The 15,134-nt window shown below is 38.9% G+C and overlaps 1 protein-coding gene across 1 annotated transcript in view; it reads left to right on the plus strand.

Annotated features, from left to right (window-relative positions):
* Positions 1-304: 304 nt before the first annotated feature.
* MRPS9 (mitochondrial ribosomal protein S9) overlaps positions 305-15,134 on the plus strand; it is a 34,154-nt gene continuing 19,324 nt past the window's right edge. The window contains exons 1-2 of the mRNA XM_032100420.1: positions 305-396; positions 7,202-7,381. Coding sequence (XP_031956311.1) covers positions 307-396; positions 7,202-7,381 — 270 coding nt within the window. The 5' untranslated portion in view covers positions 305-306. The remainder of the gene's footprint in view (positions 397-7,201; positions 7,382-15,134) is intronic.

Here is a 15,134-nt window from a genome sequence, read left to right on the forward strand (position 1 = left end):
TCTCCAGAGCAGTGCTGCTGCAGCAGACGCTGCAAGTCCCAGCGCTGCGTACTCAAACAAGGAGTCCTGCTTTCAGCGCGCTCCTTCGGAGGCAGGAGGCCAGCCCGGGGGTCTCCTGCTGACCTGGCGGCCACTGTGGCCGTAAGTCCAGGTATAACCCACCACTTTCCCGACACGGCTGGATTTCAGGAACGCCGAGACTCCGCTGAGCGCGAACCGGCACCGACCCCGGCCCGCGGCCACGGGCTGAGCCGGCGGAGCAGCGCGCAGGCGCTGCCCTGGCCCCGCCCCCCGCCCCGCCCGCCAATGGGAGGGCGGAGCGCCGCGGTCATGGCGGCGGCCGTGGGGCGCGTGGGGCGGCTGTGCCGCCGGTGGGGTGCGGGGCCGCGCGCGCAGGTGAGAGCCAGGCGGGCCGTGGTGGGGTCGGGGGTTCGCGTCCCGCCGGGAATGGCCCCGCCGGGAATGGCCCTGCCGGGTGTCCCCAAGGGGCGACATTGCCTGGGAGGCCCCGGTGTGGTGCTCACCCTGCTCCTGGGCCGGCGGGGCTGAGGCAGCCCTGCGTGGGGAGTGTCGGCGGCTGGAGTCGCGTTCAAGTCGCCCCTTTCGTGAGCTGCGTTTGTTTCCCTTGATGTGAAGCAGAAGAAGCCTGGTTAAGCCTAGAATTGACAGAGCGGTATATAGGGCAAAGCCCGCGCAAAATATGGCAGTTTTCAGGTTGATAATTCTGAATGATAAAACTCAAGAAGTTCCACCTCAACATGAGGAAGAACTTCTTTACGTTGCTGCTGGCAGGGTCTGGAGTCTCCTTCCCTGGAGACCTTCCAAACCCAGCTGGACGCGTTCCTGTGCAACCTGCTCTAGGTGACAGTGCCTTGGCAGGGGGGTTGGACTGGATGATCTCCAGAGGTCTCTTCCAACCCTGACAATGCTGTGATTCTGTGAATAGTATTTGGTCAGCAGGTGAGTAGATCATGAATCATAGAATCACAGAAAGATTTGGGTTGGAAAGGACCTTAAAGATCATCTAGTTCCAACCCCCCTGCCATGGCCAGGGGCACATCCCACTAGACTGGGTTTCTCTGGGCAAGTCTCTGAATACCTACAGTGGAGAGAGAAATGTGCACCACAAGTAAGGTAACTTCTGATTAAACAGAATAATTTCATTTTGAGAGGTAGGGGTGTTCAGCTGATTGCCATTTAATTAAGGAGCTTAGCTGCTGTCAGTATTGTTTGTGCTGTGATATTTGATACACCTGTACAGATATTTAATCAGTGACCATCAAGTGGATAAAAAGGCCTGCTGGTAACACTTTCAAGTTACAAAGTAATTTAGGATAATAGGGTTTGAAGAACTGTTGGTGACTGAACTAAATCAAACCATGGGGTAACAGAAGAAAGATGCAGTAAGGAAATGAAATGTAATACCGGAAGGAGCAATTTGAGCTATTTATATTGGTTACATCTAGATTATCTTTACCCGTTAGGGATAAAGACCCGGTGCCCATGTGGGTAGCTCTTTATGCAGCAGTCAGGAATACATGGTCTTACGGTGCGCAAGGAATGACAAAGAGAAAAAGGCTGAAAATATTCTAATACTTGATTTTATTCTCAGTTGGAATAGTTTGTGTTACTTTGGCTATCTTGTGTCAAAGGTATGTTTATGACAGTAACTTGGTTTTCCTGGCCAGGCACATGCTTGAGTTTTAGCTGAAAATGATTTATATTGTAAATGATGGAATGTTCTCAAAGGAGGAGTCACAGAGGAAGGTAGGACTGGAAGGGGCCTTGAGGGATCATTTGTCTATTCCTCTCACCCCCAGAGATGGGATCAGTACCTAATCCTGTAGCTATATACAAATTGTCTAGCTGTCTGTGAACCAAAGGATATGAAGAGAACTAATGGGAGACAAGGCCCAGAAACCTAATAGACTCTTCTTTCCATTAGCTGTAGTTAACTTGTGCAACTGAGAATGAGGTGAGAATGTTCAGGATGGTAAGCATTTATGTGAATACAAAAAGCAAGTTGAGAAACTTGGAAGAAAATTCCCCTGAGGACCATTAAAAACAAGATACCAGCATGTCTGAACTGCGGATAGCTGGAAACCGGGCAAGTGTCCTGGGAAAATTATCACTACCTGTTTGTCCTGTCCTTGTGCCTCTGATACAGGCTGTGTTTGAGAACAGGGTATAACTTGATGTATCCATGTTCTGACCTGCCATAACAATTTCTTACATCAAGCGCTTACCTGTCCTGACTGTTTGGAAATTATTTTATTATGCTTGTCCTAAAAACCCCTTGCAGTAGATTAGTTCATTACTTCTTGTCTGTCTTAGTGGAGGAAGAAGTTTAATTTCTTAACTTTAAAGTTTGTTGCACTGAGAGACAAAATGGGAGAGGAACTTTGTAATTCAGTTCCCTTAGCAGTGGCTGAGCAACAGGTATAGTTTCCTGTTCTTCCAATAAGCAAATGGCAGAGATTTAGTGCTATTTATAAAGAAAAAAGGATTTCTCTTAGGTACTATCCATCATTCACTCTGATGTGATTGAATAGATGTTCTCAGCAGAAGAGTTCAGAGTTCCTATTTAATTTGATTGGGTTGAGTACTTTATCTAAATCACAGTGGTTGTTATATGTACCGATATCAGAAAGAGATGATGGTACTTTGGTGACAGTCTTTCAGAACTACATACTTGAAATGTAAGAGAAGCCTTTTTTGCAGTTGTTAACTAAGCTGCAATTGAAAAGCCTGTTAGTACTTGAAAACTTGGGCCTAAAAACAACCAGATCTGAATTCTGTTCCCTGTTACACACATCTGACTTTTGCCATGTATCGATACATATAGAGCTATCTTTTATTTCCCCACTGTAAGCAAAACTTAATATGTAGGGTTGGTCAAACACGCACAGAAAGTAGGTTTTCTGAGCAGGTGAGATACAGTTCTATAGTTGCCTGCCAAGGGACTTTTTTTGAAAAAAAATTTTCTTCTGATTAAATACTTCGTGAAATCAGGTATAAAAAATAACATCAAATCACTTATGCATATGTGCTGACATCTTGTCATACTTTCTGATGTGTTTTGCAAAATGCTTCTGAGACATAAGTCTGATACTGGTTCACATAACTAGTCTGTAGGCCAAGTGAAATCTGAAATTATATCAGTGGTGTTTTAAGTAAATCCGTTAAAACACATTTTTGTGAAACAGCACACTAGAAATCCAAAACTCACTTATTGAGCAAAAAGCAGTTCTTTAGAAACTGGGATGGCTGTGAGCATCTATATTCTGTATAATTGCTGTGTAAAAAATGGGGTTTTTTGTGCAACAAGTGAACAGAGGACTGTCTTGCATGTCTACTGGGTTCAGTAGCAGCAGCTGTGCCAGTAGCTGGAATATTGGACACTGGGCAGCTTAAGTCCTGCGTTCTGATGTGGTTATACAGCCCCAGTTCCACATCTCTTAGTGAAGTCCTATCCCAGAAATAACTTCTTAGTACAAATTTGTTTGTGCACTGCGTGGTTTTTGAAAAGGAGGTGGTTGAAGTCTGCCAGATAAGAGCATGGAAGAATCATGAAAATGGTGCAACAGTGTGTGTGCTATGTCATTTGGGTGTTTTGTTGTAGAACGGACAACTTTTGGGCTTGAATTTAAATCTCCTGACTCCAATCCACCTTTCCTCCCATTCCAAAAGTATGGGAAACTTGACTTCTCTCTTAGTTGATGTGGTTTGTATCTATGTAACTCCAATGAAGCAAAATGAACAGGATGAATAAACAGACAGTCCTAGTTACTTCTCTTCTTGAAAGAAAATAGGCCAGAGAAGTTGAAGTTGTCTGAAAATGCTAATTTTTTTTCTAAGGCAAATTTAACATAAGCTGATTTTCTGTAAGTTTATGGTCTCCCTGTAAAATCAGGATTTGCCAGTTTTAATTCTAGGTTGCTCAGAAAGGAGTTGGGAAGGAAGGGTTAATCACAATGAGTTGTGTCCAGAAGTAAAGGCTTTCCCTTCTCCCAAGTTCTGGTGGAAGAGCATATTATTACATGAGCATTTTTAATAATGTTAATAAGCGTTACTATTATTAAAAAAATTGTGAGGCTGCTGTCTTCAGTGATGCTTTATGAAATATGTGAGAAGTGAATGCAAACCTCTGTGGTTTCCTCTACAAAGTAGAGGAGCATGCTTTCTTGTTTGACTGAAACGCCAGAAGCATTTAGCTGTGCTTTGCAGTTTCTGCCTGTGCCACCCATGAAATAGTGCACTTATCCCAGAAGAGGTACCCAATACAGTAGGTATTAATTTGCATAAGAGGCTGTTTTCTAATTATGAATAGTTTGTGTGTCCAGGGACTTTTGATTAGTGACGAATTGAAACTAGGGAAGAATATGAATAGCTTGAGGGAAGAAGGACAAAAATGAGAAAATTACAATAGAAATTGACAGGAATAAGATGAAAGGAATCTTTTTTAAAGTATTCTGTTTAAAGCATACCAGAGAGAAAGCTATTTTGGGCCAAGTAATAAGGAGTCACATTTTCATTAACAGGAATTACAAATAATTAGTTACTATTAAGACAGGTTAGACAGAAGATGAATTGAATTCTGTCCTGAGGAGTGACTAGGAGAGAATGCAGAATATGTGGAGATACCTTTGCTTACCTCACTGCTTTATAAGGAAATCACCAGTGCCTTGCCTGTGGAAAATGTGTGCATTTAAATTTTTGATTATTTTTCTTTTAATTCTGTGTATGTCAGTGTTTCCTCACGGGAAACATGAATATTAAAAGAGAGGAAGAGACAAACCAGGATTAGCACTGCATGCAATACATATAAGCTGTGGAGAAAACAAAGCAGCAACAGGCTCTTCAGCACCAAATTCTACCTTTGACATGTTTTTAAATCTTCTAGCAGAGGTATATGTTACTTTCCTGAGGATCATACCCTGAGGGGCAAATATTTGTCTGTCAGGTAAAAGCATAGAGGGTTAGTCCTTTCTGACTCATGTGATCTTATTCAAAGATTACTTTACCTTCTATAGCAAGCCTGGTTGAATTCATAGGACCTATTTTGCAGCCCAGGCATGGGCTATACAGAGGTTTAATGCAGCATATTGTAGTCTTTATTTCAAGTTGAAATTTCAAGTGGAGTTGTTACGTTTTGTATATTGAAGACTGACATAGGTATGGATGGGTAAATTGGTCATGAATAGCTTTACATATGTGCAACAAATCTAATGAGTTGGATCAGTCCATCCTGGACGGCCAGATGTCCAAAATACCAACTGGGCTGTATGAAAGTACAAAGAAAAGCTGTGTTTCGTTTCCTGTTGAAGTAGGACTTTACCATGTAATGCAGGACACCAAAAGCTTCTTTTCACAGGAGTTGTTCTTGTAAGCTAACTGACGTTACTAACAGAAGGTACAAGTATGATCTGCTTTTGTGTTTGCCTTGTAAATACATTTATGTAATCTTGTTTTGATGAGATGTGTTTATATTGTTGTAGTTATAACTGGGTTTTGAGATTAATGTTGTATTTGTGTAACTTACAGGAAGGTAGCAAGTGTTTTATTTTTTTTATATTAGCTGAACTCAGAAGGGTGAAATCTGTCAAAATGTTCACCATGTCTAAATTGTGCTTGGAAGAAGACAATTCTCATGACTTGGAGAATATTGAATAATTTCAAATACTGCCTTTGTTCTGTTCCTTGTAATCAGGAGCAGAACTAGTTCACATTGCTGCATGTGTTTGGTTTTTAATGTTTTGCTAAAGGTAGACTGAGGCTGCAGCTCCCAGAGCAGCAGGACAATTTAATAATTTGCTCAAGGAAATGAAGGTAAAGAAAGGACTCCCCCTCTACTTTATTCCTCCCATTTGTGTGTTTCAGCCACCTTCTTGTTCCAGCTTTGGCAATTCTCAAAGTGATCTCTGAACTGCTCAGACGTACCAGCTTGGCTGAGAATTGCCCACTTGTTGAGATGAAGCAGAAGTTAGTGTTCTGCCACATGTAGGGAGCTGAGTTGGCTTGCAGAGTTGTTCTGTGCCAGAGCTGGCATAGGGCGAGTAAAGGGAGTGGAGGAAAGAATGCTGGCAGGGGTGGACTATGAGATGGGCACTGTCTGCCTTGTGAAGCTGTGCTGTCTGCTCACAAAGCCTAGCCGTGGCATGTTGAAGGGATGGGGGTGAAGTCTTTCAGAGTACTATGTGATGAACAAAACTTGGCATTTTTCTCAATCAGAAGTGATTCTTTTTCTGTCTTTGCTTTTCTGTCTCACATCGCTTTTTCTTGTGATTCCCTTCCTCCCCCCACCCACAGAAGACCACACAAATAATCAGTTCTCATTCAGTCTGTAGAATAATTAAGCTGCAGAGAACTTTAATACTAATGTTGGAGAGCCAAAATAGTGCATAATATTGGCACTAGGCCAGAACTGAGACATTGCAGCTCTGTCAGTGAAGCTCCTGTTGTCTGGCAGAGAGCATCACTGAAATTAGTCATCTTAAAAACTGTCTGTCTTGATGGAAGTAAGACCAAACCTGTGTGCCACAAAGACTGGAAGGTAACTGCCCCCTGAGTTATGACCTGAGCTGGTACAGTGCTCAGTAGTATTTGCTGCTGGACTACGCTATTAGTTTTCTGCTTGGTCGACTTGAGACAGTGAAGTAGCTTTAGAACCATTTTGGCACACAAACAAGGAAGGAGCACTTCATAGCCTTTCCAGGGCCTTTAGCAGTATTTGGTCAGTGGCTTCTGAAAAGCCACTTGGTAGCTGCCCTGCATATTCTTACCATACTTTGTTGTGGGATACCTTCTAGGTGAAGGCAAAACCTTCTTATTTGCTGATAGATTTTTGTTTTCTTTTATGATGGGATCTGTTGATCAGTGCTGTCCTTTGCTTTTGCTGGATGTTCCTGATATAGGATATACTATGTTTCTTTCCATCAAAAAAATCTAAATTAATTGTAATGTGTGAAAATGTGAAGCTTTTAGAATGTGTTTATCTGTTTATGAACATTAAACCATTGGAAGAAAATGGTTTAATGAGTAATAATGCTTTTCCTGACTTACTCCTGTAATGTGTTGAATCTTGTTATGGGTATGAATAGCTTGCTATACTATTCATGTATTCATTTTATTTAGAGCTCACTATTCCAGAAGTGTAAAATTTCTCACTTTATTTTCTTTTTTTTTTCTTTTTTTTTGTTAGATGTTAAGGCTGATCTGTGCCACTACAGCAGTGCAGAGGAAAAATGTAGGAGCCTCAGGACCTGAAAAGTACACAGAGGCATTTATTAAAAAACAGATTGAAGAGTTCAACCTAGGAAAGAGACATTTAGCCAACATGATGGGAGAAGATCCAGAAACTTTTACCCAAGAGGATATTGATGTAAGTACAGTTGCTCTGTTGGAGAAGTAATTTACTGTAGAGTTTCAGATATTGAAAGCACTTTACTTTACTTCAGCATGAGCCCCTCAGCTCTCTGTGAATTTTAATCAAACTGTCAGAATAAGGAAGAATGCTACTATGCATTGCAAACATTGCAACTGTGACTGTGAATAGAGATTGTACCTCTGCTACCATGTGAGGTCAGACATCACAGTATAGAGCTGTATGCTATATCTTGCTAAAGCACAGTAGGTTCTTTTTAAAAGTACTAATGGATAATCCCCTTGATCTGAGGTTGTAAGAGGCACTGTAGTGGTTTATGTAGCATTTCAAAATGTTTACTCACAATTTGACCTGCTGTGTATATTTAGGGTTTTCTTGTGTGATGCTGTAGTTGCTGGTAATGGATATTAAATTTTATAGGATATTTTATAACCAATGCTGTGGATTAGCTTGAGAATTTAATGTGGATGTGATTTTAAGCTCATATCAGTATCTACAAACATATTGTTTTACTGTCATTCCCTCTCATGACTGGCAGACGGGTGGCCTCTTCTTTCTCTGTCATTTAGGCTTATGTAAAGATAAGCTCAATTTCACTCAGAAAAATGTTTTGTTGCATGGATTTTTCTTTTTTTTTTACATCTCAGCTGGCCTTCCCTTCTGTCATTTCTGTCTTATTTTATCGTACATCAGAGGTAGGAAGGAGAAATGTCATCAGGTGACATTCACTCTTAGGTGAAGTCTCATGGCTGAAGTTTTCTTTGCACAACAGCAACACTACTGCTGTAGCCAAGGCAGCCCAGTGTGCCAGCAGGACCCTTAGGCTAGAGGAGGTGATGTGGTAAGTGCAAAGCAAGAGGTGTCCGTGGTCTAGTGTTTTTCAGAGCAAGATTTGTTTGTTGCCTCTCTCAGTGGCAAAATTCCATCTGCATGGCTGTGTCCATTGGAGAGGTCTTGACAGTGTGCTTACACCAAGAAATAATCTGTAGGTTGTGATACAGGCTGATTTCAAACATGTTTGACAGGCTTCAAAACTAAGTTCTGAAACCAGGCAGCAAGGTAGAGAGATCCAGAGTAATGGCCTGTTGAGAAAAAGGCTGAAATGAGACTTGAGTTTTATCAGGTCATAAAATCCATAAAGGCAGCTTGAGTTCAGGTAGGAAATCAAGCTTTGTGAGTACAAAGCTATGCACTGATACTGCATCTACTTTCATGCAGAGATGTGGGTATCACTCTGCCCTTCTACAGACAAGTGCCAGTGCAGAGACCCTGCCAGTCTCAGTGTAAGTAGGTAAAGTCGACAGTAAAAGTGTTCATTGAGGTCAGCAGTAATACCAGGCTGTTTCTTTACACTGGCTATTTTATTTCTCTGCAAACTATAACATTTCCTTTTCATGTATTTTCCAGGGGTTTTTTTTCTTACGTTTAATGATCTTTATTTTTTTGAGTTACTTTCTTGTAAAGCAAGCATGCACCAATCTACCACCAGAATATGTCCCATGTTAATACAGTACAATGATGATGCTGATGGTTCAGTTTGCCTGAAAGGTTAATGGTAGGAGAATGCATTAATCTGTAGTCTGGCTTCCTTCCTTCCTTGATAGGGCCTAAGGTGAAGGCTTCTAGAAAGCAAGACTGCAAGAAATGCAAAATGACCCTATTTACGTAGTGGTTTCTTCTTTGTAAATCCATAGCGCTACGGTCATTTGCACAACATTAACTAAACTCCACCATTAGTAAAAGCAGGTTCATTCTGGAAATCAGCTTTTACAAATGCAGTGCAGGTGACAAGTATGGGACTGCTTTGCAGACTGTTTCTGAAAAGATGGAGAAGTAGAGCCTAAAGAGTAGTGTTTTGTTTGGTGATACCAAGGATCTGCAGTACATGTTTGATTTCTTCATATTCCATCAGGTGTTGGGAAATAATTAGAGTGTGTAATAGTGTCTGCTATGCATAATTAAATTTCTGTTATAAAAATATAAAAGCTCCTTAAGCACTGGCAGGAGAATTACCAAGCTTTACATTTTGAACAGCAATAATTCTTTCTGATGAGTGCTTATATACCTCCATGTCTTCTGCTGTTAATCAGTCTTTGCGGTGTATTTCAAAAGTAGACATCTTAGGATTCTGTGCTTCACTGGAGTTTAGGTAGAGTTTCATAAAAGCTAAACCTTGTGAAGTTTTAAAACAGGAAAAATAAGTTGACTTACTTGCTAATCCTCGGATGTTGTGGAACCAGAATTGCCTCTTACTGATGCTTTTATTTAGGAATGAAAAGTTAATCTGTGCATTACAACAGTATTTCTGGAGGAGAAAAAAAAAATCCAGCAAATTGATATATAACTCTGCACAAGTCCACCAATTGCTTTTTAATTGGTATTATAGACCTTACTCTGAAGCTAGGATGTTTTATTCTCCTATGTGTGAATATGTGCTATGAAGTTTTTCTAATTGATTTGCTTTGCCCATTCCATTTGATGTATCATTTTTCACAATATTTCATAATTTGTGCTCATTTCTAATGAACAGAGTCGTTAGGACAGGCATGTCTAAGTACAACTGACAGCTAACATTAGGTGCCAGATGCAGTTTATAAAGCTATGTGGAACTGCAGAGAACAGTTTAAATAAATTAGCACCTGTACATTAGTCTCACTTGCTGGTAATTTATAAGCGAATCAGTAGAGATGACATTTAGGTAAGTCATTGATCAAGTTAACAGCTGCATACCCACTGCCCAGCTGGGATACCTAATTAATAGAGATTGCAGTCCTGACCTAGTGCTTTTCCCCCTTTGAGTCTGTAATCCTTTTATTTTGTGATTTAACTTTTAACTTGCAGTTGTAGTAAACAGCCCACAATCATTTTCCACTGTCAGTTCTGTGATATTCCACTTTAAAGCCCAGAAATCTAAGTAAGATTAATACAAGAGGAGCATCTTAAGTTTCATGACCTATTTATATGCCGGTATTTTTATTATTCATTTTTATGCAGTCGCTAAACGCTCTCCCAGATACGAGCTCATCATAAAGGAACACTCTTTCCCCGTAAGAGTTAGTAAAAAGCTAAAGGTCTGTGTTCATTTTTGCTTTTTGTCTGTCTTATGGTCTAATAGATTGTTGTCAAGCAGATGGAATAATTTGAATATAAAATACATGCTTTACTAGTATGTATACTGTTGGAAAAGTACCAGTAAGATTGTTAACTGTGAAAAGGTTAAATGTTGAAAAACCTAATTCCTCATAAGGTTTCTTTCAAAAAATTAAGGCTTCTTTCATGAAAAACTGCTTGTATTCAGTTACTTTTAAAGGTGACTCGGCACATCTCATTTCTAAATAGTGTTCAAGTTTTAGCAACACAGAGTGTTAGAAATGAGTGAATATTGGCAAATGCGAAATGTCACAAATGTTATTCAGAACAAAATGTGTTTCTGAACTGCCTGTTGTCTGCAAGAAGAGTGTCTTGTCCAGCATTGTCCTTACAAGAAATAATGGATTTTGGATTTATTTAAATAGTGGAAGCTAGAATGCTTTTTTCAACTCTTCTTAATTTTTTTTCACAGTGGAAGCAAACTCTGCATCAGTATTTTTTTATTTCTGCATCAATCTGAGCTGATGACTGCTGCATTTTTTTTTACCCTTTCTAATACTGTTCCTCATTTTGAAAAAATGAAATGAAGATAGAAATAACAACTGTTTCTTTCAACAGATTTTTTGGGGCTTTTTTTGCTCTGCAAGCTCATGACAGGACATTAATTTTCATTTTGAAAGTGATTACATAGTATAAATATAATGTAATATTAAAAGAAGGCGGGGCTTTTCATATAATGCCAGTGGATTGTTCTGCTTGTTTTGGTTTTTTTTCAAGTGATAGAGTTAAAATGTTATGTCACTTTGAACTTGAAACTTTCTATACAAGCTAGAATTCAGCTTTAGATGTACAGTGATGGGGGTGGTTTCAATAAATTTTACTAGTTAGTTGTTAGAGGAGGGGTTTGTTTTGCAGTATGAACTTAGTTGTGTCACTGATTTTTTTGTGGGCTTTTTTGGTGTTTTTGTTTTGTTCTTAACCTTTTCTGTCTTGTTAAATAAATAAAAAAAATATTTCAGAGTTAACATTTTGTGCCCCATTTTTATTTCATTCATTTCTGAGTTTACCCCAGGTATTCTAGATTTTGGATGCTGAAAACTGTTAAAGAATACTGCTAGTGTGGTTAGCAGGAAAACAGCTGTTCCAGAAAACATCTCGGTCTGAGAGGTGATGAAGTACAGTGACTAAATGATGTGATTCAAGAGGCACAGTTTAAGAAGGGAAGTGGCTCTCGTGTGATCAAGTTGAGGAGTAGAAGCTGAAACAGCTTTTGCTCAGGTGTTTCATTAAAATGTTATGGCATAAAGTGTCACTTCTCACTTCAGTGTTTTGATGATTAAAATTTCGTATATATTTAAAAAGGAATGAGCTGGATTCTTGAGTCCACTGCCAAAAAGGGTGCTGCTGCAAAGGGTAGAGGTGGTGTTTGTTTGGGTTTTTTTAATTTTTTTTCCTTTCTTCTTTCCTTTTCCATAAAATATCTTTCCTCAGTGGATGTTACTTAGATAACTATTTTTGCACATGTTTTGCAAATGGGAATTAGTGGAATGTTTTGTGTTTAAGCTTCAATAAAAATGTGGAAAGACACTTGGGCAAGATCAATTTAAGACCTGAACTGTTGAAGTCTCCTATCCCAAAATGACTCTTGTCAACTCTATTTGAATTAAAGTATTGAATTCTTAGTTTCTTTAGACATTAGGAAATAAAACCAAAAGTAACTCTTACTGACCCAGCTGAATTTGTTTGATTCAGACTTAGTCTCTGACATGTGAGCAAACAAAACTTCTTTGCTTGTAGGGGGATGGTAGGAAGGGAAGGAGGATCAGAGGTCCAGATGTGCAACACCCACAGGGAAGAGGAAAGGTTGAGGGTGTGGCAGGTACTCTGAATGAGCACAACATAGCACATGCAGTGCTGGACAGATTATATAATTAATTGGTTTGCATGTTTGAAGGACTGCCAGATAGGTTTTTTTGGATTTCTCTGGTTTTGGGGTTTTTTTCTTAACAGGGATGGAAGGTTGTACTCATTATTCCAACTGGCTTGAATTCAAACTTAGAGCTGCAAGTGAAAGACATTTTGGTCCTGTGGGCAGTGTATTGACTCTTCTGGTCCCTCAAAAAGTGACGATATAACAGGATTTCTTTTAGTTTGGTACAGGAAAGTTAAGTTTACCAACTGTGCAGTTTAAGAAATGTCAGATGTAAACTATCTTATTACTGATGTGTTCATTATGATCTGCTGTTTTTAAAGATGTGACTACTGGGTATTTTCTTTATCTCTGTGTGGATCAACAGTGAAATTTAAAAACAAAGAGTTTCAAATCCTTAAAAGATATGACTAAATTTTTTTTTAGTAACTCATAGCAGAAGCAGATTGTACCCATTCCACCTTTTTCAAGTAATTTATGTAATTATTTTTGGAAACACTGTTGTGTTATTAGGTACCAGGATTTTTAATTCTGATTCTGCTGAAAATAATTATGGATGTTTCGTTTTTAGAAAGTTGTGGTTTGTTTCCAAAGACAATGGCAACTGTGTGATTTAACAAATAGAATGTGAAACAGCAGCCTGTGGAGTCTAGAGTGGAGAGCATGTATCTTATATAGCTGACGTGATGACAGGGAGAAAGTAGTTCTTCATATTCAGCACAGCAGTTTCTTTAATCTGGAGTTCAAGTCCAAACAAGCACCAAAAAAAGGGTATGGGCCAGGACCCTTGAGGTGAAAACCACTTCTGGAATGGGAAACTGCAGTTAAAACTAAAAGGTTTATTGGGAACTTTACTGCTAGCATTTACACCTTGATTATAAAGTTTTAAGAGAGACATTCACCTGCTTTTACTGTTCAGGAAAATGCAGAATGTGCAGTTAATTCTCTATGGAATTTTAGTCTGAGACCTGGAGATTCCTGAAAGGAAACCTGTGTTCCATATCTGAAGACATTTTAAAAAGATTTGAAGAAAATAATTTCATGGTTATGTGCTTCAGCTGCACTTTGGAGGGACTAATTCTGATGTAATTCCTCAGATTGATCCACCATCTTTTAATATTGCTAGTACAGGTTTTTTTTTAAATATTTCTTTTCTACAAAAATGAAGCATTTGCATAGACAAAATCAGCTTCTGTAGATGAAGCTCCCAGGAGGCTGTCTGACTTGCTATGTAGTTGGTAAAAAAGTACAGCCTGAGGACCTAGCTGTGTAAAATTAAGAAGAAAGTTCTGTATAAAGTTGAACTGGAGTCTGTTGCATTCCAGGATAGTTCATCCTTAATTACATTTCCATAAGAAGAGAGAAGTCAGGAAGACTATTTCTTTCCATTTTGTGACAACAAAAAGATAAGCCTATGAAATGAACCATTCTTATTTGGTTAGTTATTGTGTGGAGATCTGAGAGTTAGATGTTAGGATTTCTTAATACAGGATGTGTTCATGTTGTAGTGTGAAAGGCATGAGTATACCCTTAGCAATAAAATAAACTTTCGAAGAAGTAGAAGGTCTCAGATGGCAGCTACTTTTTTCATTGTAAATGTTAAATTGTTATATTTGGCATTTATTAAGGTGCCATAGTTACAGTAGCTGTTTTGGCTGAGATTCTGGAAATGCTTGTATAAAGATTATGTCTTAAGTACACACACAGTCTGTCTCAGGATCCTGTAATAATTTCTTTTAATATATTATATAAGGTGTTGGTTTAACATCATTTGGCTCACAGCAGATTTCTCTCTTGTCATCATAATTAATCCCCATTTGTTCATAAATAGGTGTTCACCTACTGTGCGTACGCATTAAATGCCCATTGACTAACAAATGGGAATACAGTAGTCACTAAGAGAAACAAAATTACCATTTTATAAAATCAAGTTGAGCCTTTTGTTTGCTTCAGAATTCTGAAAATTTCTGTTCAGAATGCCAGTAGGGGATTAATGAAAGTAATAGGTTAGGTCTTTTTACACTCCATACGTATTAAATCCGTTAAAGCACTGACAAACCGCTCCAAGTCTATGGAAAAAATTATCAGCAAGTAATAGTCCTAAGGTAGCCTAAGTAACAAAGAACCATTCTTCTTGAGAGAAGATTTTAAACTCAGATTTTATTGTAATTCTACTTTTCTGTACTGTCTAATGGAAATATAAATGAGACCACTGCCAGAGGGGTTTATTTGGTTGGTCCATTTTACTGTACAAGCATAAGATTTCTGTCTGAAGCTCTACTACCCACTGTCTGAAGTTGGCTACCCTTGCCAGACTCCTACATCTGGGAGCTTTTGGTGGCTAGCTTTTTCTGTTGTTTTGTTGTTGTTGGTTTTTTTTAACAAATGAAAATAAATAGCTCTGACAAATGTATGTTTTTGCATTATTAAATGCAGAGGGAGAGTAGGATGATGTGTAACAGAAATGGGTGTCATAGGGTTTAGCTTTGTAAGGTGCTTTGCCTTACATTTTGCCAGAATGATGTGGAATATTGGTACACAAACTTTGTTGGAGGCAAATAATGCTTGTTTAATACATCACATAAATAGTGGTAAATATTGGTTAAGAAAAGGTAAAGTATGTACCTCGTACTTAGTGAAAACAGTGGTAAACAATGAGTGTGTAATGAATGTCATGCATTCTTCTAAAGTATTTTAGCAAGCTTTTAGGTATCCAAGGGAAAAAAAAAA

Source organism: Corvus moneduloides, chromosome 2 (genome assembly GCF_009650955.1).
Source record: "Corvus moneduloides isolate bCorMon1 chromosome 2, bCorMon1.pri, whole genome shotgun sequence".
NCBI lineage: Eukaryota > Metazoa > Chordata > Aves > Passeriformes > Corvidae > Corvus > Corvus moneduloides.